A 23,843-nucleotide genomic window follows, 5' to 3' on the forward strand; every position below is an offset into this window, starting at 1 on the left:
GGCAAAGCAAAACATATACATGCCTTCCCTGTAATGAAAAATGTGTCCATTCCAGACTAAATATACTGAAAAGAGAAAATGGAGGAAGATTTTAAAGCAAAGCAAGAGTAGGGATTTTCATCTTAAAACTATCCTAAAAGCAAATATCCTACCAGTTTCCCACAAGTATGCCAAGGGAGATATGCAAAACGCCATGAATTCTCTTCTAAATGCTGCATAATGTATACATTTACATTAACAATAGCTCTGCAATTTTTGTGTTTTCCAAGTTTATTGGTGACTTTTCTCTGCAAGTTTTACCTAAAAACAACTTCTTTAATAATTCAGCAGACTGGATTGATGTCATACTAGTTGTCTCTTTAACTCTTTCAACACTCAACACAACAGGTGTTTTTTGGGAACTTGCTCCTCTTCAGACGTCCCCATGCCCTTGTCCTTCAAATCTACCTGACACGAGCGTGCACCAATAAGCAATGTTGAAAACACAGCGGCCACACTGGCCTCTGAAGGAAGTGAGCAGATGGTGTCTTCATAATTATGATATAGAGTAAATGAGGACTTCTGAGACATAAAAGTCAGTACAACATTAAATACATAGGCCAGATCAAAAAGAAATGGCAATTTGGCTTCTCAAAAAGCTTACTGCTTTTCTAGAATCCCCACCACTGTTCAGTTTTATTTTAGAGAACCATCAAACAGTGCTTAATGTCCTGCAGCGAGCGGCCATTTCTATGGGATCCTGCTTGTGCACATACTTCAGTTCTGCCAGAGGACACGCAAGCCGTTTCAAAATCTCTAGGCTCGTGTTCTCCTACACCAGTGCTCCGCCTACAGATGGAGACTTTCATATTTCTCGTGCATTTTATTTCTCTGAGGGACAAAATGTTGGGTGAGACTATTTTATGTTTGGATGTGGGGAGAAACCAACATATTTAGTGTGGCTCTTCTCTGCCATAAGTTTTACATTCAGCATTTTGTAGAATCCAGTGGAAATCTGATGTGCGTGGAAGCAGAACCTGCAGGACAGCCAGCTTCTCTACCCTCCGCCCCACCCACGAGCCTGCGCGATGTAGTTAAAAAGGATCAGGCTGGTGTCGGTGGAACCTGCCGCGTATTTGGTGAACCCCGGGCCAGTTACCAGGCATGTGAAGATGAATTCTGCACGGTGCCCATTCTTGCAGTGGGGCAACCCAATGAGAGGGAACAGCCTTAGACACAACTAATGATAGGATATTACACGCCATAAGACAGACTGATGCTTTTGACACATAAGGCAAGCTATGTTATTCCTGAGCTCAAAATTCTCTACTGGCTTCTCACCTATGAGTAAAAGACTGGATTCTCACAATGATCAATTTGGTCTCCAATCACCTTGCAAACTCCTGCACCCGGCTCTAGCCATCCTGGCCTCCTTGATGCTCTGTCAACAGGCCAGGCTGCCCCACCCAGGGCCATTGTATTTGCTATTTCCCAGACAGCTGTGTAGCTGCCTCCTTCTTCTCCTCCATGTCTTTGCCCAAATGTTTCCTCCTCCACGAGATTCCTACGGTGCTGCACACCATCCTGCATTTTGGATCTTGCTTACCCTATTCTGTATCCATTTCTTTTCTTTTTTTTTTTTTTTTTTTTTTTGAGAGAGAGTCTCATTGTGTTGCCCGGGCTAGAGTGTCGTGGCGTCATCATAGCTCACAGCAACCTCAAACTCCTGGGCTCAAGTGATCCTTCTGCCTCAGCCTCCCGAGTAGCTGGGATTACAGGCATGCACCACCATGCCCGGCTAATTTTTTTCTATATATTTTTAGCTGTCCGATTAATTTCTTTCTATTTTTGGTAGAGACGGGGTCTCACTCTTGCTCAGGCTGGTTTTGAACTCCTGAGCTCAAACGATCCGCCCGCCTCGGCCTCCCAGAGTGCTAGGATTACAGGCGTGAGCCACCGCGCCTGGCCTGTATCCATTTCTTTCCCTTAGAAACCATCACCTTCTAATACACTGTGTAATTTCTTACTCGCTGTGTTGATTTTCTGAGTCTCCATCCCTGCTACTGGAGTATAAGTTCCCTAAGGACTAAGATCGTGCCTGTTTTCTATACTACCCCATCCCAAGCATACAGGCTCATGGCACCAATGGGCACACAATAAACATCTTCAGTGCATCAGAGAATAATCCAGAGATATACAAATGTAACTGAAAGAACCACTCTTTTTTGAATGAAGCACCTCACAAGAGCCAACACAAAGGCCAAGGGTGACCTGGAGAAAGAAGGGCTCTCTGGAAGGTAACCTACAGCCTGTTCAGAGGCCGGGTGGGAGCTTGAGGCACAGCCCAGCACAGCACTGGGGGTGGGGAAAAGGAGGGCTATAAATCAGCTCATGTCACTTCCTGGAATTGCACTGAGGTCCCATAGGGAGGGTGGTACACTCTCTCCCCTCTGGCCCAGCCCCATGAACTCATCCTACAGTCCAAGGAGAACGACTCTCAAGGATTTTAGTTCGGGTAACACCAGAGAACTAATATTTTACGGCAATTTTTGTTACTTGTAGTTTTACTTTCGGACTGATACAACGGGGCAATGCAGGTTACGTACGCATCACCAGGGCTTCTCATGGATCCTGGTGATGATCATTCAATAAACATCTATTATGTTCAATAAACTAAAGGTTTTTTTTTAAAGAAAAACTGAAATTAAAATCTTTAAACATTGATGATACTCCTTTGAAATTGCATTCAGACATGATTTATGAGCCAAATAGAAAACATTTGCTTTACTTTACAAGTACACATTATTTATAGACTAAAAATAAAATGGAATGTTTTTGTGTTGATGGATTATTGACCTTACGTACTTGGCCTGGCATCTGTGAGCCACAATTTGAATTTTACTAGGCCTGGTAGTACTTGATGACTGCAGGATATTCTAAAAATTAATCCAGTCTTGAAGGAATGAGATTTAACACTGTTCAGAATATTGAAGAGAATGTATCACAGGCTTTGAAAAGCCACTTAAATAGAGGGTTCCAAAGATAATCTGAACAAAGGAGACACTACTGGAATGGGATGTGGCCTCCCTACTTTCAAGTGTATAACACTAAATGCGGAATGAAAATGCTGGTGTACTTGTTCAGTGTTTCTCTGACATTATGTTGAAGTTGCAGCTCCTATGGGATATACAATAAAACATGCCTTTGGTACTACAGCACACAGCTAAAGTAAATCTTGGTACCTACAGCCACCACTAAATGAAATAAATAAGAGTTCAGATATTCAACAGTGGTCTCCATTCTGTTAGTAGGGTGCATTAGGACAACATTTCAGCTATTGGTTTGAATATTCAGACTTGTTCATCCTATGCACCTGCCAGGTAAGTGAGTCTACCAGGAACCTTTGCCTCAAACTTAAGTTATATCCTTGAACATTCACATTTATCAGTATCTTCAAACTATAACTGTGATGACTTCACATACGTAGCTTTGATATCTGTACAGCTTAGTAACCCTTTCTGATTAAACTTTAAAGCAGACTTTTAATGTGAGGCAAAGGAACAAGCCCTTCATCTCAGTGGAATGTTTTATTCCTTTTATCCAAATTCCAATAGTTTGGCATCACCAGAAGGTAAAAGTTACAAAGCCGCTGATGGACAAAGGTATTGCCCTTGTCCAGATTTTTAAAATATGCTGGGACAATAAATGAACTTTAATAATTTAAACACAATGAAACTTTTCAGCGTATGCGTCAATAACATCCTTGCCACATATGTGGGCTATGTGGGCGTGTTGCGGCACCTGCACAGGCTGTTCCCATGCTCCTGGCCTCTTGCCTCTCTGCATTCATTCCTTGCGGCCATGCGGCCTGCTAGGTGCTACTGATGCAAAGATGAAAGGCCCTGCCCTCAAGTAGCTTTCAGCTGAGTTGAAAAGACACATGGATGAATAACAATAAATTGGTGACAGAGATGGGTCCAGGGGTTACAGGAGCCAGTACTTGGTAGCTTGGCAGAGGAAGGGCTCCTGGCAGAGGTAGTGCCCAATAGACGCATGAGAGCTGCAACCAGCCTCATCAGCTGAAAGGATAGTCTGGAAGTTGCTGGTTCTTCATTCCAGGAGCAAAAGCACAGAGCTGAAAAGGGCCTATGTTGTTGAAAATAAGTTTTAAATTTCTTAAAACAAGATAGTTCTCCAATATATTAACTCTGGTCGGTGGATCAGATATATCTTACACCCCAAACTTATAAAAACCAAAATATTAGCATTCATTCTCTCTCTCTCTCTCTCCACACACACACACACACACACACACACACACACACACACATATATGTATATATATGTATGTAGAGAGAGAGAGACAGAGAGAGAGAGAGTCAACATTTACATCTTTCTTGAAAAAAATCATTTCCAGATTAGTGACTGTTTCTTTGTTACCAAGAGTTAATTTTAACTGCAGCAAATGAATCTGTGCAGTGAAACTATAAGAACAAGCACAGGCCTTAAAGAAACAATTAAGGGCACATTTAAAAACCAGATTTGACAAAGTATAACTATTCCTAAACTAATTACAAGCATTTTCAGAATCGTTCCGTATAGCTGATTATATATACATTTATACTATGTTCCTTTATGTGATTAACCCCAAAGAATAACTATATACTTTTTTTGATGAGACAAAATACTCAGTATTTTTCCAGGTACACTCACAAACTCAGAACGTATGTAATATATATATGTATATCACATATAGACACAGAGAGAGTAACTAGATGCACGTTTGCTAATCACACAGATAAATATATGCAAGATAGATACAGCGTAAGAAACTGTTAGACATTACTAAAGAAAATGCTTATCATTCAGCAGTACTCTATCATTGTATTTTATTATTCCTTTTCTTCACTCACAGCGCTGAAGGGCGTCTTTGGTAAGTTGTGGGACACGCCTACAAAAAGGCAGCCTGCATCCCACGTCCATTACACACCCTGTTCCCCACCTGCTTCCTTGGGACCACCAGCACAACACAGCAAAGGGCACCTACCTGGCTGAAGCTCTGACCCGAAGCTCGGGCTTGTGTGCCTCTGGCTGGGAGCTGCGAAGGGGTGGTTTCACCCAGGGCCAGGGTCTGGTTGCTATGGTAGCTGGCCGGATACTGGAAAGACCCTTCAGGTTTGGAATTGAGCTGAAGTGCACTCTGGGAGAGCAGGCTGGGCCCTGCATTGAAAGTCATTTAGAGCAGTCAGTGACAGTCTCAGTGAAGCAGAAATGACATGTATTATTTATTGAGAGTAGCCTAGAATTATCACATGCACATGATTCCAGCCATCTATGCTTTGAATTCTGAGAACTAAAATGACCATATAATTCGACTCTAGCTCTCAAATGAGATTTTTTTTTTTTGGTGGTTCAAAAGTTCTCAAAGGAGTAGATTTTTCAAATGATCTCATCCTGACCTACATAAAGACATTTCTTATGAGACAATTTAGTTAATCAAGTAGTTATTTTTGGATCAGACAATATCAGAAACATTTGAAATAATTTAAAAGTCTACCTTTTGGTACATGTTAATTGCATTAATATAATTATATCTCCTACTCAATAATGGAGATGCTAAAACATTCAAAACCTTCTAATCAGTGACAAATTCTATTGTACAAATAGTGATGCAATACCTCAGTGCCTGAAGGGTAGAGAGTGTTTAAAATATTAATAGTTCTTCATACAATGTAGAATTTACCTTCATCTCACATAATCCCTGATGACTAGTTATCTTTGCCATCACGGCAATGCACAGTAGGAGAACAAAGAGAAGACACAGTGTTAAAATTCATGCTGCTAATGTGGCTGATATTACAAGGGATGGAGAATCAGGCCCTGGCCTTATAATTTAATTATACTTTGCATATGAAATTGTGTTTTATTTTCTTACATTCTACTTAGATGGGATCCTTGGAAGAATTCATCCATTTTCTTTTTAAGCAAATTTTCTTTAATCAAATTTAATACTCATTTGAGGATCAAAAGAAGTACAGAGGAGTGTAAATGTACCTGCTATAATACTTTCCATTATGTTTGTTTGAGAGGGTGCTAGGGCGAGAAGAGTATGTTGCGGGGGCAAAAACTTGGCAGTGCAAGTTTCCTCCTCTCTCTTTGTACCACTTTACAAAGTCATTTATTTTTTGTTGGAGGGTAATAATAATATACACATAGACTATAGTATAACCATTAAACCATCCTTGATCCCCCTCTTGGCTATTTTAGACAATAGTACCATTTCTAATAATTGCAAAAAAAAAAAAAAGTTCAAATGACTTCTTTTTAAGAATGGACCATGACTTTATATTTCAAATGAGATTCTTATATTTAACATGACATGGATCACTTTTGATAAAAACAATGTGTCCTCCTTTAAATAGCACCAGTTCACATAACCTTTGCCATTTGAAACCTTTCCCTTCCCTTTGATTCTCTGATGGAACTTGTAAACAACATGAAGATACTTTTTCATCACTGGATATTGAATAATAAGCCAATTAACTAGTACAGGTAAAGCTTGGCATTGTGGAATCTATACAATTTTTAGAAAAATGTTAAGCAAGGAAATATTTAATAAGAGCATTTCTGTTCAGCCCCAACATCATCATGAAGGGCATAACCAAAGTACAATTATAATCTTTTTCTCTTTAATTTAGAAAATTTAGTCCCAAGAAAACTGTATTGTATATACCAGATGGTAAAGTTTCCAATGGCCTACAAAAAATATCATTTAATCCATACTGATGGTATTACAGACCTACTCGTCAGATATATGGTGTCTCTGTAAGGAGAAACATTCAGAGTTTCATTCTGGATGCCAGGAACATATTGTCCCCATCGCTGCTAGGGAAGCTGCCAGGCACAGCAGAGTCAAGGGGTGGTCTCTGAGGTCCTGGTAAAGGGCAGGCTGAGACATGGCAGAGCCTTTGGAAGGACAGGGTGGGGACTCTGCTGGGGGGGGTGGCAAATGGAGACTAACCATAAGGAGGAGAAGGAGATTGGTACTGAGAAGACAGTGATGACTGTGGCCAAGGGCCCTCCCCATGGCCCCTACTGAATGTCAGAGCTTAATGAAGAAGAGTGAGCCATGGTGGACAGCAAAGGCCCTTTCAGTTGGTGGTCTCCATCCTACCTGACAGTGGGTGATGTCCTCTGAGGCTTTCTTTGGCTATTTCTTTTTAGGACAGTCTACCTGGACATAATGGCTTAAACTGGCCACACTCTCCTCCCCTATGAAATGCATCTCAAGGGCACTGAAGGGTAAAGCAGATACAACGGCAGTACACAGATCTTTGGAAATATCAATGGAATGAAAATATTAATAAATACATAAATAAATAAATCTTTAATTGGATGTAAATAGTTTAACATCATCTAAAGCCTAAAAGAGTTGCATATCCTAAATATTTGTCTTTCAAAGAAATTGAATTTACTCTGGTAAAAGTTCTTGAGTATACATTAATAGTTATCAAGTTAAATAATTTTGTATATTATGAATAGATTCACACAATTATCTTCAGAAACCTACAAATGCTATCTGTGCAAGATCTTTAAGTGACAAGGTAAAGTCCCTTTTCAAAAGAATTTCAATTAAAAATATGATTTATTTGCTCCTGGAATATATGTCATGGCATAATCAAATCTGCTGATCTTTTATAGAATCAGTCATGTATTTGATCAATACACAATGAAAACAAACCAAAAGTCTCTATCTCATTACTCTGTTCATACATTTCAAGCAATGAAACCGAGATGTACTCTGACAAAAGTAATTGCAACCATAAGCTGTATATAGTAATATTACAACACTGACATATCACCTGGCAAGGACAAAACAGGACAATAGCCAAAAACCTTGTATGCATTTTAGAATTATTTTTTTCCACTGCTCACTAGGTTTCAAATCAGCATCATTTATTCATTCCAATTTTAGAGGGCAGAGATATATGAAAATATGAAAAAGGTTAAAATTATAGGACAATTCTTAATTACTTTATAATGGAAGTAAAATTTACATATAACTAACTCTCCATTAGCTCTATTGATAATACTGTGCATTGAGGTAGAAAATTCAAATTTGCCAAAGATTTAAAAAGCATTTATAGTTTTGGGCTTTTGGAGAAATTATGATTTTCTCCAGAATTTTTGAGTTTACATCAAGTCTTTCTTGGACTAGAGGTAAAATTAGGCTGCAGTCCTGAGGACTTGGAGTATATGAGTGAAAGGACAGGGGTGATATGGGATGAAGTGGTGGTGGGGGGCAGTGGAGAGGAAGCCGCTGGGTCCTAAAATTCCACCTTGGGGAAATGGAATGTCGTCTTCAGTGCCACTAATTGCTCCAGAAGAAACCTAAGCTATGAGCAACAGTGGATCATAATGTTCTTCTCGGCCACAGAATGCAGAAGCCATGCTCTGGTTTGCCTTCAAAACACTGACCGGAGGGGTCATGGTGACTTCTTTGACCATTCCCAACCTTCTCCATCATGGGACAGTCCCCAAAATTGACCTTAAGAGTCTGTTCAAAATGACTCACTCCTGTGGGCCAGGAAGAGGAGTTGAAGCCATTTTCTGATCAATTGATACTGCTCAAGACAGTCCTTTGTCCTTAGTGGGACCAGGGTAACTACCAAGTTGATCCTATTAATCCCAAGAAGATACATGAAGCAAAGGATCCTGAGTATAATACCAACATCTCAATATGTTTCCAAACGCACAAACTGGTTAGAGACCACATAGTAACCTGCGAAGAAAATTGTTCTTGTGTCATTTTCATTATTCCTAGAAGTATAAACAGAGGCACAGAGAGGTTAAACTATCAGCCGGTGTCAGACACTTGGTAATACGAAGATGAGACTCGGATCCTTGCCTTCTGTTTCTAAGTCCAAGAGTAGTTGTTTTTTAACATCAAAGCACTATTTATTTAAGTCAAATATACACATCAACATTTTAAGGTTGAAAAAGTCTTCTGTAAATAGAAGTCTACTTGTTTGCAGGAGAAATCTTCACACCTCAGATTATGGTACTTCCCTGGGAACAGTTGCTTAGAGATTCCAGGTGCTGGCGAAGGGAGGCTCACTGTCTACTTTGGTGGAACAAAGTCACCCTCAGCAGATGTAGAGGTTGAAATGCTAACTTTCTGCATAAAAATTCAGGCCCACTTGTAGGTCATATCAATATAAACACTACAATATAGTCAGTTTCTTCTGATCGAATTAACTAGATATTTTAGAGTTTCCATGAGCATGTGCAATTGCTCTGTTTGCACAGGTTTAAAGACACTTTATCTGGAATTGCTAATTCTTGCCTGCTTTAGCTGAACATCAGCTCCAGAATACAATAACCTTAATTAAAGTACATACTTTGTAATGATACAGAAGAGGCCAAAGGGGTACAGTGTGGCGTTTCCAAGTTGTTATTTAAAAAGTCACTACACTAACGGAGTATCTGGCTGTGGCTTGAGAAAAATCCAGGACTAGAAGTTGGCAGACCTGGGCTCTAGTCATCCTTCATATTTATGCAACCGTAGATGATGATGACAACAATGCTGATGATGACAGTGATAGTAATACCAGTTAACCTTCATGGAACACTCACTAAGTTCCCGGGACTGTCCTGAGCAGTTTACATCTATTTAACCCACTGAATTTTAGTAACATCCCAGTAAGGAAGGTACTATCATCCTCACTGACGTTGAGGATACTGAAGGTTCCAATAGCTGAGACCTCACAGATAGTAGCGAGCATGGAATTCAAAATTGCCAGTCTGGCCTCAGAACGTGTGTTCTGAACCACACGTCATTATTCTGTCTCCACAACAATCTTTCCAAATTTGAGCACCTAATGAGTAAAAGGATGTGAAAGCTTGAAAAATATCAACTTCTATATAAATATCAATTATTATTATTATTGTCTTCTAATCATCTAATTGCCTAGCTACATGATCTGATAATATAATAATACAACCTTCATTGGGATTTTTATTTTTTGTACTTGGAAAGGAATCTGGGCTTGATTTTAATGTTGGCTCAAATAGAACCTAAAAAGCAATCTTTCTCAGTCTAGAGATAATAGAACTAAGTAATGTCTTGAACAGAGCTCAAGGAATGTTTTGTGAGGCTGTTAATTCAGGACAATCAAAAGAATAATAAACACACAAATTGAAATGGACAAGTTTAGGACTGGATACTTCACAGTGGATGCTTTGTTTAAATTTATGTCAGAAAGTACAAAAACATTATTTACTCTTAGGCTACATGGATTCTTTCAAAATTATTTAAAACTTATTTTTATGTAGGCCATGAAAAATAATCATACCATATCTGACAGGGAATTTGCATTCATTTCCATCATTTTGCTATTCAATTTTTATAGAATATTAAAAAATTGAAGAGTAATTATTATTTGCTTTTAAATGAGAATAAATTCTTAGAGCAACAACAAAGAGAAAGGGGAAATATTTTTATAGACAATATTAGGTAAGAATAAATAAAATAGGTGGTGGAAATTATGTACAAAAGGGCTGTTATAGATTATAAAAATCAATGAGAAAAATTGACTATTTCTAAGATTATTAAGCTGATTTATTAATAAATGGGTTCAGAGCACTTTTGTCATACCTAACTACAAATTAACTCTGCAGCATAAAAATACTGACTTTGTTTAAATTGCACTGCTCATCAGTTTCATTTATAGCATCAGTTGCTTCTTTATGGGTTCTGGAAGAACTTGTCAATTTCTTAGAATAAGAGGTGGCTACTGGTGATACATCGGTTGTTTTCTCCTGATTTTCATTAGCAACTTATAAAGCTCATTTGGAGGAGTTTCACTGAGGAGGTTCCTTGGAAACAGTGGTTTAACCCGTCTACCATTCCAAAAATTAACGGAGGGAAAGAGCCCAAGGGGCTTGTTATACAAGGAAGCTTAGAGTTGATGTGGCGGTTCTACGGGCAGGTGTGTTTTTAAATGCCATTTCTAAGCTTCTATCTCCAGAATATCTATTTTATCTAGTCAGTTGCTTTCAATGTGTAATGCTTTATGTGAAAATTAAAACTTTAATGGTCCCAGGAATATAAAAGTACCTGTTTAATTTTTAAACGCATTTAGATACAACCAATGTTATTGGCTTAATTGGTATGCTTTTTCAAGTTTGGCTACCGTGGATGGATAAATTATGACTCGTAAACTGTTCACACGCTACACAACAACTCACTCTGTTTCTTTACATCTGTGTATGTGGAAGAAATGAGGAAAATGACATTTGTCACAAAAAAGTTTTTCAATGTATAACTTTAGTTTGAAATGCATAGCTAATGAATTTCATTGTGCATGGGGTTGTACATGCTATTATAATTACAGAATGCTATTTTTTATAGCTCACTCCAGTTCCCAACTATTAGCTTATGAAGTTTATATTATTTACCATTAAAAATTAACGTAGCACAAACAGAAGAAGAACGTTACATGTTTCTTTATAAAGTAACAGTCTAAAAAGGATACATTCATATTTCCCACTATCAATAATTGTTAAAAGAAATAAAAAATTAATACGAACCAGTTTCAAAGAAAACAAAACTGAAAAGCTAAATCCAGAAAACACCACAATTTTATATATCATACTGGCTTGAAGAACCAGTTGTTGATTTGCCACAAATCACAAACTCTTCCCTAGACAGCTGTACAGCTTGCTTGTGCATTTTATTTAGGTCTCTGATTAAATGTCTTCTCACTATGGAGGATTTCCTGCCCTTCAATCATTCTCTGTTCTAGCGGTTCTCAAACTTTCCAGTTTCATAACATTTGTATGTTCTCAAAAATTATTGAGGACTCCAAAGAATGCTTGTTTTGCATGAGCCATATATAATGCTATTTATTGGAAATATTTCAAACAGAAGAGTACACAGCACATGTTCCTTGAGCCGTCAGAGCAATGATGCTATCACTTGCCAGGTAGTCTCTAGAAAACTCCACTGAATATTAGTGTGAGAAAAAGCACGGTGAGTGAGGCAAGTATCTCTCTGTATCATTGTTGAGACCATTTGGTTTTGAAGGTCCCATTCAGCGGTCCTGGGCACCCCCCAGAATTCCCAAGTCCACTTGGAGAAAAGCTGTCCTACTCTATTCTCTGCCTGGCTTTGTCCTTCCTCAAAGCCATTATCTACCTGATTTTACACTGTTTAGAAGGTTGATTTCAGCCTTTTCTGACTAGAATGTAAATGCCACGAGGACAGGGTCTCTTTGTGTTGAGTGTTAATAAGTGCTTAATGCAGATGTTTAACCAAATGAATGACTAGAACACCTACCTCCCTGTGCCTACAGTGATATAATAACAACCCACTACATTAAGAGCTGGTTACATCACTTGCTGTCAAAGTGACTTCTTATTTGACCAGTTTCCGGTTTCAATATGTTTTAAGCTTTGGAGGAAGTCCCCAGATATCTCTGTAAGGCGTCAGCTGACAGCCCTCTCCTTCCACTGCCTCCCGGGGAGAAATCTGCTTTGTCTAAGGGTTTCTCAACGGGGCTTGCAGCCTCTGTGCTTTTTCTCACACCTGTGCCAGCTCTGACACTGTCCTCACTTTTACCAGCTTTCACAGGATTCTCATCTGCGTGTTTTGGGCACCTACAATGGCTTGACAATTTCAAAACCAACGAATTTCCAGCAGGCTCTACGCTTTGTGCTTAATCCCAGGAGACCCTGATAACTCAGGTGAGAATGATGTATGGAATGAGAAACTAGCCTTGTTCTCTCTTGTTTAGGGAATAGATATAGAATTCTTCTTCCTTTATGCCTTTCCCTATCTCTTCAATTCTTAGGTTTACCACTCAGCTGCTGACCTCTTTGGAGAAAGTATAACATACTTCTTCAATGTCTATGTGACGGAAGGAAATCTAAGTGAAATCTAAGACAAAGAAATTGAACATGAGCTGAAAAACAGGTAGACGTGGTATCTGGAAGAAAAGATAATTATATAATTCTGTTACAATAGCTTCCTAGAGGATGTTATTACTCCCTGTGAGCCACCTGTGTGTGTTCCTTCGGCTTTTGCTCACACCTCCCATTTTTGCCTCTGCCGAGTTCCCACCAGCCCCACACACCACAGGCAGTAGGGGAAGTGAGTGTAAGTGGATTTCAGAAGGCATCACATGGATGCCTGCGGCATCAGATAACTTTAGACCTACATACCATGACAAACTTCTGGAAAAGAGAATGTCTTGTTTGTATTCCTAAAACTTGGACCAAAGATCATATGATAAAGTGATTTCACAGGGAATGAACCATCTCTAGATGAGTTCAGCTAACTCAGATAAATTTTCTGGATGGGAGGTCTCCAAGACCAGGTGACAGTTCTTGGTCACTTGTGGAGAGAGGGAGGGTTTTCCATCTTGTTGGGTATATCTGAGGACCTGGTTTCCCTCAGAAAAGAAAGCAAAACAAACAAATCAGTTCTTTTTCTGATGATGATTTTTATGTTTTGAGTGAATTTGATTCACAGTTTTATCATTTTAATTATAATTTTTATGAAAATCTTGCATTCCTAGACCCCTTCTACATTTTTTGGTGTTGTGCCTTTCAGGAATTATGAAAACATTCACTTCACAAGGATGCTTCTCACCTTTTGTTATTACTATTGCAGAAGAATATATGGAATTATATTTTATAGCATTTTAATAACCTGATCTCTTAAAGATTCTCTTGTGAATTAAGTGTATTCACAGTAATTAAATGAAAATGACAGACTATAAATCAACGGTGAATAATATATTCACCTCTGTCAAACTACATATGATTATTCTATTTGGATTCCACCTGCTAAGAATGGTAACCTATATGATTGATTCCTGACATTATGAATGTATTCTGATTGTGATTTGAAAACTCAGAAGGTAACATGCATGGTTTTTACCATAACATTGAGAATATATTAACTCCTAAGATTTTCTTCCAACTGAATGATAAAATTTTCTACAATATGGTAGAATTTTGATTGGTTAATATGTTACAGAAAGAAATAATTACTATTTTGAAACATAATATTTAAACAAATAACAATCTTTGGTTAAAGTACATGAGTTATTTTCTTTCAAGTTGTCCTTTCTGACTTTGATAGTATTTTGTTAATTATGGGCCAAGAGATAATCACCCTTTATTTATGAATTTATATCTCCAAGGATACATGGATTAAATAAAATACTTAGTCTAAGGCAGTCCAGGCCACGCTATGCATTATGTGGGAAGCTAATGGCCCCGAGCGTCTGTCAGTAAATTGTTTTTGTTGCTGTTGTTTGGTTTTGTTTTATTTCAGTAAAGCAACAGCAATCTCTGAAGTAATTCTCCTAGTGACTCCTAGTGACACATATTTGTTTGAATTGAAATTGTACAGCCCGTAGTCACAAAAATGCAGCAGGGTGGCAAAGGTTGTCCACGCGATTTACAAACTGTCTAGGATAGCACTTTTTAAAAATACAAAGTGTTGGAAAACATTGGTTACTGTGTGACACCATAAAGTCAGCATGAGAGAGCAGTTACTGCTTGCCCCTGGGGTCAAAAGATGGGGTTGCTGTGATTCAAATTTTTTTTTTTTTTAAATCAGATCTTGGAAAGAAAAATAGCTAAAAGCTTTAAATACAACAAATTAAATATTATGTGCTTAGGGGTTGAGATTGCTTTCCATTTTAGAACTTTTTCAGGCTGGATTTAGACAGTATTTAGCATTGTTTTAGTCCCTTTTGAGTGAGAATTAAGGGACTGGTTCTCAAGGGCAGGGTGCCAGGTCCGATTTAGCATTAGCTAGTTCATGGTTGTTCTAGCTAATGAATCCATTGATTGAATAATCACAAGGGACTAGCAGAATCTGATGGGCTTTTCCTAATTGGATGAAATGCGTCAAAGAGCCACTACACATCTATTTGCTAAGTTTCTGTATCAAGGACATATAAACATGGTGTATTGTTCTGCTATTTAGTAGAATGTTGTGCTGATTATTCTTTTGTCCCCCATGTTCATTCTCTACCCATCCTCCACATAGACAAGGGCACCTTGCCCTTGGCTGCTGGTTGGGTTTGGCCAGTGGGAGGCAGGGGAAGGAGAACAGGAGCAGGAGGAGGGTATTTATTCCCAGCGTGCCGTCTGACCCTGCTAGTCCTGGTTCCTCCATTTTCCTTCAGGTCTAAGGGTGGTAAGAACTGCTGTCTGTCTGTTGCTAATCCCTGAGAACCTCAATATACTCTGCTTCCTTAATCTTGCCCACTCCTTTGTAAATAGTCCCTTAATTAAATCCTCTTCAGTTAAACTCTTTAGAGTATGATCTGCATCTCATCTGGAAACCAATTCGTATAAATACATATAAGAATGGAGATTTTTATTTTTATGACCCTTTAAAAATTTAACATGAGCAATATTGATCCCCAAAATGATAATTATCTACCCAATATGTTAAAAGTACTTCCCTAGACTTGACTCAGTTACTTTTGTTTTAAAGTGACTCTAAAAATGTTAAGAGCAAACATCTCAGAAGGATCACAACATTCTCTTTCCAGAATCGTTGGGCACGACACTTTTCAGTGGTACTTTTATCACCTATTTCTTTTTGTTTATTTCAAAGCAGGATGAAGGAGCTTTCAAAAAGAACAATCAACTAATATCACAGGAGTCTTCAATAAGATAATTCAGCATATAATAATATAAAGTGACTAAGCTTTCTGAAAAATAAAAATTTGGCAGTTACCAAATATATGTGGAAAAACCCTACTAGATAACATTCCTTTAATAAAGATACACCATTTGTAGGTAATTTTTGAACACATATTGCAGGAAAACAGTAGTCAACACTAAGAATTCTTTCCATTTTCCTTGTATGTTGCAGAGTTTCTCAACTAAGAATGCTCAGTATTATTATTTGACTTACCTATATATTTATCCATTCTATTTATCTCTTCTACTCTTATTTTATATTAATTTATCTCTGTAGTACTTCTATCACTTCCATCTTCCTAGTTGCTTTTTGTTTATTTAGCTCTTATTAAGATTTCCCCAAAATAAGTACAACATTCTTTAGTCTTTTATTTTTAATAATGAAGTTAAGATTTTCTCTGAATGCAGTTCTTTTCATACTCCTGTTTTTATTATAAAACGTTCCTGTTTTATTTGCTTTCTAAACAGCATGTAATTTTCTTTTCTGCTTCTATTTTGATTTCATAGCTATCCAGAAGTATGTTTCTTAGTTTTAATATTATTACATTTTCACTTATTATTTTATCATTTACTTTTAATTTTAGTGGATGATTATCAAAGAATATGACCTTCTTTACTTTTTAATTTTTTAACTGCTTTTATCTTCCAGTACCTGGTCAATCTTTCTAAATATTCCCTGCATATATATAACAAATGTATATTATCATTCAATGTATAAAATTCATAAAATTCATTTAATACATTGATCTGTTAATTTTTTTATTCCAACTTTCTTTGGCTTTTTCTTTTGGATTCTGTCTGATTCTGAGAAATGTGAATTGAAATATTCACAATGATACTTTTCATCAACTTCTTACATTTTGAATAATTTTTGTTTTAATATCTAGATGCTCTGTTATTTGGTGCATACATGGTCATTATATTTTAGTATGAGTTTTTCACATCTTTATAAATCAAGACAGTTTCACTCTATAACTCCTTTCTTTGAAACTGCTTAGTGCTTCTCTATTAAATTCTACTTTATCTCAAATTATTCTTCCAATCCCACTCTTTGCATTTATTGTATTTGCTGGCACTAGTTTGATTATTCCTTTAATTTCAGCATTTATTTCATTAATACGTGTGTTTCTGATAAAGATCATATAACTATTTTATCTTTGTTTACTACAACTTTCAATTTTTATAGTATTCACAAGAGAATTCAGTGTGCTTACATGTAGAGTTAGATGGATATACTTATCTCTTTTATTTTAATTTGCCTACCTCTTATCTTCTATTCCTTTTATTCTATACTTTCCATTTATTAAAGGTTATCCCTTCTCCTAAACTTATAATGAAATGCATTACTTTATTATTCTATAAAATAGTGAGATATCTACTACCATTTCCCCATCCCACAGCATCTTATCTCTGCTTTCCTTCTTCTCTAATAAGATGAGTGCATGTGTCTCAAATATTAATTAAATGTATTCTAACTATCCCTACAAGAGAAACACATATAATGACTGTGAGGGAGAAGAGGTAACACTTACATATTTTTAAATAAAAAATGCAGAGAAGGAGGCTAATACCAACCATGCTTTTTACTTTAGGAGTTTTATTAAGGGGATGCATATGGGTTTGAATAAATCTGGATATTCACAATGATGTTATCCTAAGAGAAATGGTATTATAAAGATTATAGAGAAAATTAGCTAATATGTAAATTAAATGGTTTTCAAGATCAGTATACTATCTTATTCTTATGTCTTCCTTTTATATGGCAAACCATGATGGGTATTGGAGGAAATTTTACCTTTTTAAATTAAGGACTAAAATGCTTCACTGACTTTTGATGTAGAAATTACCAGGGTAATGTCTATTTTAATGACTTAATTTTTAGCCTTTTGTGTGGGATTTTATTAAAATAAGCCAGGAGAATTTTATGATTTATTAAAAAGAGGCTCATTTCAACTCCTAACACTTTTTATTTCTAAGCCTCAACCACTGTGGTTGAAAAATATATAATTCAATGAAGATAAAGTAATCTTTAAATATTCTATTGAAATTAATATTTAGCAAAGCAATGTAAGATGGTTAAATATAGAAATGTAAGGAGTTACTGCATAGTACTCTAGCATAGTACTAAATATTTAATACCATATATAGTTCATAAACTTTTTTCTATTTTGTTATATGGTTGCTGCTTTTTAAGATCTCTACGAACAATTATCTGTATGAGTAAAGTATCGACACTTAATTTTAAGGCAAATACTGTGTTGATTAAAAACTATACAGTGAGTTCATAATATGTGCTAGTCTGGATGTTGAAGAAGATATGAGAGATTTGGTGAAAATCACCAGTATGTCAGTAATTACTGACTTCAGACAGTTTATAATCTAAGGTGAGTTGAGGAGGTTGTGTGGGATGGGAGTGGAGCGAAATGGATAAAACAAGCATAAAAGTATCTTGAAGCCCTAATTGGATATGGCTCATGATATTAATTATATTAGAAAAAAATAATGGCATGATACTCCTATATTTTGTCTGTCTTCAAGCATGATTGCCCCGTGACTTACTTTCACTTGTGGAATAATCCTGTGGGTCAAGTATTCCTGATTCCTGTAGTGATCTAATACAGGAGTCCACCAGCTCAAGACCTGTTGTAAGTTCATCTTCGATATCTTTTTGACCATCTGAAATAAAATATTTTAAAATGATGAACAAACACATGACATGTTAATATGCAATCTTTAAATTATCACTTAATAATTGAAAATATCCTAGCCAAATATATTACCTCTATGAAGTTCTCATTAGATATCACATTGTAACCCACTGTCAGCCAGCATTAAAGCAAAGAGCAGCCAATTCCATGTATCTTGGAAGAACACGAAGTTACTAGAGAATTAAGAGGACTTAACTACCAATAATTTTAAGCTGTCATAACAGCTTCATTTAATTTTTACTATCATGATGTTTCTATATATTCACTTTTATAAGTCTCATTCTAAAGTTCATAAGAAAATTAGTAGAGATACATGTAGAATTAAGTGTTAACTGTTCACCTAGAAGATATGCATTACCTTGTGATTGCCAATGAAACTGCTCTTCTGCTGAACTGTAAAAAAGAGAACACATAGATATAACTCATTGATTAGAAAAGAAAGAACTCTAAACTATCAGACACAAAGGCACATTAGGGTAGTAATGGTGGCTCTATGGCATTTCCTTTGATTTCATACTGAGAAAAGGGATCCCATTTTGATACAATCTTAATTTTAATCCATATACTGTATATCCCTTTTGATTCACAGATATGAGCATTTTATAAATGGACATTGTCCAGTAATTTTCAGAAGAATAGCTCATTTTTTACAAAGCCCAGCCTATTAGACTCATTCCTTACAATGGCTTCTACATACTGCAGTGTTACTCAATTTTAGTTATTTTAAAATACGAATTAGAATAGTGTCATGTAGACTTTGTAAGATAGCCCAATAGAGAAATAACTATCTCCTTTTTATTATAAAGAAGATAAAATAAATCTATACCTCCATTTAGGCATATCATATAAACACTTCCTTTCAGTTGATTATTATAGTTTAAATTAAGTAATTTAAAAATTATCTCACCAACTGAATATACATTTCCCAAAGTCTCACTTAACAATACATCTTATAAAATGATCCCGATAGAAAGGTTGTTCATATACATATGCCAAAGATATGGTATAGAGAGTCTCTATGTAGGCAACATAGATTTATTTTGAATGATTTATTAATTACAAAATATATAATATAAATTTGAAGTTTCTGAATACGAAGAACTCTTTCATTGTTTATGCAAACACTTCCTACATGCTTTCTTTTTATATAGCAATAATTGGTGAGAAATCTAGATGCCAATTACTGACAGACATCATTTTGAGAATGATTTTCTACACTTACGTCACTAGATCTTTTACTCTGATCAAGCAGTTTCTATGAATAGCTCATCAGTTTCACAACCGAAAGTGGATTTTAGACCTTTAATCTGTACCTTAGAGGTGGCTTCTGAATACATTTACAGGGGAAAAGGGAATTCTGGTATAAATCAATGTTCAGAACAGCCATGGTTGATGTAAATGAATACAAGAGTAGTCCCTTAAGAGACATGTGAATATCTTGCTCCTCAGCCAATCCATATTAGCAAACCGGAAAATAGTTTTACGACGGCGAGAACCATAGAAAGAATTGATACATGAAATAACAGTACAAATTCGGTCCAATAAAACTCTTTCTTGCACCAAAAGATGCAACATTATATAACAGTAAAGTCTAGCTATAAAGTTTAACCCTCAAAATAGAAATATAACTCTAAATTGATATTTTAAAAGCTGTGGGACAGGTTTACTTAACAAGTGACATTTAATATAAGGCAATCCCATCTTAAAATTCAAGAATCACCACAATAAGTCTGAACCATGGTCACTCTGGTTATTTTAATCCTCTAAGAAGCCTACTAATCATTATTTTCCAAGGAGATTAATATCAAAATACTAATGTTTAAAGATCAGCCTTATCAGTCATTCGCAGAAGCTGGACTAGAACTCAGGCATACTTATCAAGAGTATTTCCAAATCCTTACTTGTGTCAAAATCACCTGCAACCCTTCTAAATATTCACCTTTTAGAACCCACCAGAGACCTACATGATCACAAAGACCACGGGTTAGGCTGGGAATCTGCATTGTGTATCAAGCTTTTATGATGATCCCTATATGCTGGTAACTTTGAAAACCATTAGATACTATTTTCATTAATGAGCCACTATGAATTTAGAGCTGCTTCACAACGTCATTCTTCTATATTTTAAGACTGTATAAACTCTCAAGGTGGCAAAAATATTCTGTGTTTATATGCCATGGATTTATGTAGAGGTAGAAAATACTTTCACACTGGTAGTGGGTTGAATGGAGGCATCCTCCCTCAAAAGATTTGTTCACACCCAAACACCTAAACCTGTGAACGTAACTTATTTGGAAAAAGGATTTTTGCAGATGTAGTTAATGATCGTCAGATGAGGTCATCCTGGATTATCTAGGTGGGGCCTAAATTCACTGACAAATGTCATTATAAAAGATGGAAGAGGAGAGACAGACACAGAGAAGGCCGTGTGAACAGGGAGGCAGAGACTGGAGTGATGCAGGCACGAGCCTAGGAATGCTGAAAGCCATCAGAGCCCAGAAGAGGGAAGGACAAAACCTCCCTGAGCCTTTGTAGGAAACAGCCCTGCTGACACCTTGATTTTGTACTTGCAGCCTCCAAAACTGTAAACTGTAAGAGAATAAATTTCTATTGTTTTAAGCCACCCAGTTGTGGTAATTTGTTATGACAGCTGCAGGAAATGCATACGATAAAAAAGTTCTAATGCTATATCCTCTGGGATTTGCTACTATCTCTATACTACTACATTCCTTTACCAGTACATCCATTTACTAAGTAACTATACCAGGGCCCTATTAATTCACAACAATCACAAATCTATTTTTTATGTCAAAAGGTTTTACGTCAACAGGTTTAATAATGTTGAATAACTTGACCACGTAGTTCATAAAGGAACTTAGCAGGGATTTAAACTAATCCGCCCAACTCCTAAACACAAACCTCCAATTCACAATCAAAAGTTAAGGAGGGAGACTTTTTTAAGTTACCACCCATAAAGCAGTACGAGTGAGGGGGACAATGGAAGTCATTCCAGGGCTCAGCAAAGTCCAGCTCTCCTCTCCTTACAGGCACGTTGAAGACCACACTGCCCAGCCCCCTTGCACATAGATGAGACCATGCAAAAGCCTGTGGGAGGAAGTGACAAGTGCTACTTCCTGCCCAAGTCTGCAAGGCAGGCATGAGGTCCTCATGCTCTGGAGAAGAGTCCCTGAGTAACTATGAGAAATGGAGACTTCTGCCCACCTACAAAGAAACCAGTGAAAAATAAACCATTGTTGTGTTAAAACTGAAGTTGGAGAGTTGTTTAATTCTGTAGAGTAAATGTCACATTGACCAATACAGAAAGGTGAGTCAATAAGGCATTTCTTGCTTCTTGATCTTCCATTTCCATAGTACAGAGTTGGAAGAAAACGTTACAGGTAACCCTAGTACAAATAAAGTGGTGTCGTAGCTTTTGTTCATCCTTTGGGATGTGTCTGTTCATCTACAATAATGGGTGATTTGTTGTGTAGGGCTACACATCACACTATTACATAATATTTATTTTTCTGTTCATCTCTTTCAAAAGTGTTTCAATTTTATGACACACCAAAAAAAAAAAAAAAAAAAAAAAAATTTTTTTTTTATTACATTTGAAAAAAATACCATCGGCAGGGAATATGAAACTATCCTCTTAAAGCACAGGCACCTTCCTTTGAGCAGACAAAAAGCATTAATCACATCAATGGCTTCCCTGATTCCTTTAGTACAGTTAAAGTGCATTAGAAGTATGACTGATCACAGAGAATAGAAGTCCCCAGAGAAAGCTGGTTTGGATTTTATTTCCTTTAAGTGCTCACTTTAATATCTCTGCTATGGGATTCCATGCAATTGCATATCTTATGTATTTGATTCCTTCTCTTAAAAATTGGTCTAAGGTAGATGCTTTCAAAAAAGTAAACAAACTATTTATTTAGTCAATAAACATGGATTATGCTTGTGTCTCAGACAGTCTCATATCAGGTGTCTAAGAATCACCTGTGGTAAATTTTCTCTCAATTACATAATTCAATTTAATACAATAGAAAAGTCACTTTTGAAGCTGTTGTAACTTACATGCATGTTCAATTTCAGGAAATAAAGTTTGCTTTCACTGCTGAAATGTTATTTCTTGAAATTGAAATCACGTCTAAAGAACTAAAGACCAATATAGATGCAATTCGGTCCACATGTATTTAGATATGTATAAGTTTCAGAATCCAGGGACTGTGAGAAAAACATATTTATAACAACCATAAATAACATGAAAACTTTAAACACATACAGATATCAGTGATGCTAGGAAAGGACTTTGGAAACATTATATTAAAAGCACACATTTTAATAGACAATACTTACATAGCTCCCACTTTGTACCAGACAGTATTCTAACTGATTTACAGTTAATCTTCATGACAAAACTTTTGTGAGAGGTAATATTTTCCCATTTCACAGATAATTCAAACAAGGTATGAAGATGCTAGGGAAGTTGCTGGAGGTCTCATAGCCAGCAAGTAGTGGAGCCAGGATTCTAACTCTGGACATCTGGTTCCAGAATCCACATTCTGAACCACTACTCTAGTCACACATTTGGCTGCAACAAAATTAAACTCCTTTGTGTGTGACTAAAAACCAAAACAAAACAAAATCCAATGTAAACCAAGTTGAAAATAAGCCACATCCTGAGATATCCTCAATACATGTAACTTACAAAGGGTTACTTTCCAGAACATAAATAACTCCAACAAATTGATATGCTAGAGATTAAAAACTCCAATAGAAGAGAGGTAAACAAATATGCATAGCTCATGAATAGTAGAAAAATCAAGAATGTATGGCCACTGAACATATTAAGAGAATTAGAGGAATAAAAATTAAATACAAGATACTTATCTATTTCTCTCTCTCTCTCTCTCTTTCTCTCTCTCTCTTTACTTAAGAGACAGGATCTCACTATGTTGCCCAGGCTGAACTCAAACTCCTTAACTAAAGCGATCTTTCTGCCTCAGCCTCATGAGTAGCTGCGACTACAGGCATGCACCACTGCACCTGGCTTACAAGATACCTCTTTTTACCCCATAGACTGTCAAACAATTTAAAAGTCTGACAATACTAAGTGTTGGGAAGGGATGGAGAAAAAACTCTCATGCTTTATGGGTAAGAGGCTAAATTAGTGAAACAGGTGGGCAGGTTGTGGGCAATACCTGATAATGGTGTACATGTAAATACTCAATCACCCAGCAATTCTGCTTCTAGGCAGAGACTCCAGGGAAACCCTTGCACCGTTGCCCAGGAGACTTGTACAAGACTGTTCATACCTACATTGTAGTAGCAAAGCAATGGAAACAACCTAAGTGTCTAGCATAGGGAAATGAACAAATACAGTAATATGATTACATATCATACATGACATACACATGGAACCAA

At 36.6% G+C, this 23,843-nt stretch overlaps 1 protein-coding gene across 4 annotated transcripts in view; it reads right to left on the reverse strand.

The window, feature by feature from the left end:
- The window catches only part of CTNND2 (catenin (cadherin-associated protein), delta 2), a 694,597-nt gene that overhangs the window by 427,154 nt on the left and 243,600 nt on the right, over positions 1-23,843 (reverse strand). The window contains exons 3-5 of one of the 4 annotated variants that reach the window (XM_012650019.1): positions 18,778-18,812; positions 18,271-18,387; positions 5,027-5,199 (exon numbers count right to left, since the gene is read on the reverse strand). In XM_012650019.1, coding sequence (XP_012505473.1) covers positions 5,027-5,199; positions 18,271-18,387; positions 18,778-18,812 — 325 coding nt within the window. Of the gene's footprint in view, positions 1-5,026; positions 5,200-18,270; positions 18,388-18,777; positions 18,833-23,843 lie in introns of those variants that run through there. The other 3 variants (XM_012650018.1, XM_012650021.1, XM_012650020.1) reach the window with 3 other exon arrangements.

The sequence above is a fragment of the Propithecus coquereli genome, unplaced genomic scaffold (assembly GCF_000956105.1).
Source record: "Propithecus coquereli isolate 6110/MARCELLA unplaced genomic scaffold, Pcoq_1.0 Scaffold309, whole genome shotgun sequence".
Classification (NCBI taxonomy): Eukaryota; Metazoa; Chordata; class Mammalia; order Primates; family Indriidae; genus Propithecus; species Propithecus coquereli.